Source organism: Gavialis gangeticus, unplaced genomic scaffold (genome assembly GCF_001723915.1).
Source record: "Gavialis gangeticus isolate Ggan-Ray unplaced genomic scaffold, GavGan_comp1, whole genome shotgun sequence".
In the NCBI taxonomy this organism is placed as follows: domain Eukaryota; kingdom Metazoa; phylum Chordata; order Crocodylia; family Gavialidae; genus Gavialis; species Gavialis gangeticus.
Genome location: NW_017729034.1, coordinates 56627311 through 56630118, shown reverse-complemented (window position 1 = coordinate 56630118; position 2808 = coordinate 56627311). Strand labels below are relative to the sequence as shown.

The window sequence follows — 2808 nt, the reverse complement described above, 5'->3', positions numbered from 1 at the left end:
AACTAGCTTCATTAGAACGATTCTAGTGTCTACTACAACTAGCACAGGGTAGTATATCCTATACGTTATAGTATCTAATATAGAGTAGAGTAAAAGTATCTACTAGAACTATTATAGTGTAGTATATCATATATATTATAGTACCTAATATATATTATAGTACAGTAACTACTAGAACTATTATAGTGTCTACTACAACTATTATAGGGTAGTATATCGTATATATTATAGTATCTAATATATATTATAGTTTAGTATATACTAGAAATGTTATAGTTGCAGCAATAGCAGCATTATTAGTATTCATATTAGCATTATTACTATCAGTAGTAGTGATATTAACTTTATTATCAGGAGTGTTCCTGTTATTAGTATCAGTAGTAGCGTTATCAGTGATAGCATCGTTATTACCAGTGATAGCAATAGTAGCATTATTAGTAGTATTACTTTATTATTCTCAGCAAGTAGTAGTATTAGCATTATTATTAGTGTCAGTAGCAGTGGCATTATTAGCAACAGTAGTAGCACAAACAGTAGTAGTAGTAGTAGCTACCACTAATTAATGCTACTACAAATAACAATGTCAGTTCTATTGCTAATGCTAATGCCAACCTATGAGCATTAGTAGTAGAACTGACATTAGTGCTAACGGATATTATTAATGCTAATGTATTCACACTAGTAGAATGGACATTGGTGCTAATTGACATGATTAATGCTAATATATTAACATTAATGTAATCGAGATTAGTGCTAATTGACTTTAATGCTAATGTATTAGCATTTGGAACACCATTGACATGATTGGAAGTAGTAGCATTAATATTAGCATTATTATCGCTCTCATTATCATTACTCGGAGCATTATTGTTACCACTATGATTGCTATCAGTCCTATTACAATTCTTTACTACTTTATGCCAACTGTATTGTTGGTTCCATACAAGATCTCGCCCTATAAGATCCTTGCCTCTGGCATCCTTTCTGGCCATGAAAGCTACAGCCTGGCCCTTCCCCTGCCAGGATGACTGTTGCATTATTGGCAATATCAAAGAATCCCAAAGACGGCGATAATGACAGTGACGATGATAATCCCAAGGGGAATCTCAGCTTCTGGATGGTGGGGGGTCTTTCTTTTTCCCTCGCGCCTTCTAAATCGCTTCAACTGAACCAGGATTTTCACTGGCTCCATCCAAGCTTCAGAGACCCTTGGCGGAGCCATTAGTAAAGCTGGTTGCCGTGTCCCATCCGTGCAAAGGGCCTTTATGTGCCAGCACGGCTGGAGACTTGCCAAAGGATCCCTCCCCGCCCCGCCCAGGAGAGCGGCCGCCGAGGGTCAGCGGGGCTGAGCCCGCCAGGGTTGTCCCGGGGGACCGGGGCGGGTGTTTCTCGGACACGACTCCCCGGGGCTGCAGGGGGTGTGCGCACGGGGGGCAGGTCCCGTGAGCCCCACGGAGGTGCTGAGCGCTGTCTTCCTTCCTCCCCAGAAAGCCGCCACCATGTGTGATGAGGATGAGACCACCGCGCTCGTGTGCGACAACGGCTCCGGCCTGGTGAAGGCTGGCTTCGCCGGGGACGATGCCCCCAGGGCCGTCTTCCCCTCCATCGTGGGCCGCCCCCGCCACCAGGTGCCTGCCCGGGCCCCGCCCCCTACTCCCCTTAGCCACTCCCCCTTCCCATCGCAAGCCCTGCCCTGCTCTATTGGCAACGCCTTCATCCCCCTAACCACGCCCCTTCCAGGCTGGCCCCGCCATTTAACCACGCCCCTTCTCCCGCTAGTCCTGCCCCCTCTCCCCTATAAACCTCGCGCCTGCTCTGTTGGCCACGCCTCCATCTACCTTAACCACACCCCTTCCACATTAACCCATCGAGCCATTTAACCAGGCCTTTTCATTATGGCCACGCCCGCTTCTATTAGCCCCACCCCTTTCCCTCTCAATCCCGCCCATGTTCTAGTGGCCGTGGCTCCACCCTACCTAACCACACCGCTTACTACATAGATCCTCCCATCTAACACCGCCCCTTTCGACGTGACCACGCCCTCTTCTGTGCTTAGCCCTGTGCAGTGCTCTATTGGCCACGCCCCCACCCCTTAGCCGTGCCCCTTTCCCTATCAACCCCGCCCATGTTGTTGGCCTGGTCTCCACCCCCACTAACCAGGCCCTTGCAATTACCACCCTTTTCAATGTGGCCACGCCCCTTCCATGATCGGCCCCACCCAATGTCCCATTGGCCACGCCTGCATTCCACCTTAGCCCAGTCCTTTCTCTCTCAGCCCCGTCCGTGTTATCTTGGTCACGCCCCCACCCCTTGGCCCCGCCCCCAGGGGTGTGCTGTAGTGTGGAGCTCTGCTTCCCCGCGCTGCCTGTCCTGGCAGGTGCCCCCGCCGCAGGCGCCCTGTGGGTCTGGCCCGGAGCAGCGCTAACGCCGGGTTTCCCCCCTCCCCGCAGGGTGTCATGGTGGGTATGGGTCAGAAGGACTCGTACGTCGGGGACGAGGCGCAGAGCAAGAGAGGTATCCTGACCCTGAAGTACCCCATCGAGCACGGCATCATCACCAACTGGGACGACATGGAGAAGATCTGGCACCACACCTTCTACAACGAGCTGCGCGTGGCCCCCGAGGAGCACCCCACCCTGCTCACCGAGGCCCCCCTCAACCCCAAGGCCAACCGGGAGAAGATGACCCAGATCATGTTTGAGACCTTCAACGTGCCCGCAATGTACGTGGCCATCCAGGCGGTGCTGTCCCTCTATGCCTCCGGCCGTACCACCGGTGAGTGCCCTTGCCCCACGCCCGGCCCCCGCC

The 2808-nt window shown here is 51.7% G+C and overlaps 1 protein-coding gene across 1 annotated transcript in view; it reads left to right on the top strand.

The window, feature by feature from the left end:
• Positions 1-2808, top strand: part of ACTA1 (actin, alpha 1, skeletal muscle) — a 5618-nt gene that overhangs the window by 614 nt on the left and 2196 nt on the right. The window contains exons 2-3 of the mRNA XM_019527576.1: positions 1488-1628; positions 2451-2775. Coding sequence (XP_019383121.1) covers positions 1500-1628; positions 2451-2775 — 454 coding nt within the window. The 5' untranslated portion in view covers positions 1488-1499. The remainder of the gene's footprint in view (positions 1-1487; positions 1629-2450; positions 2776-2808) is intronic.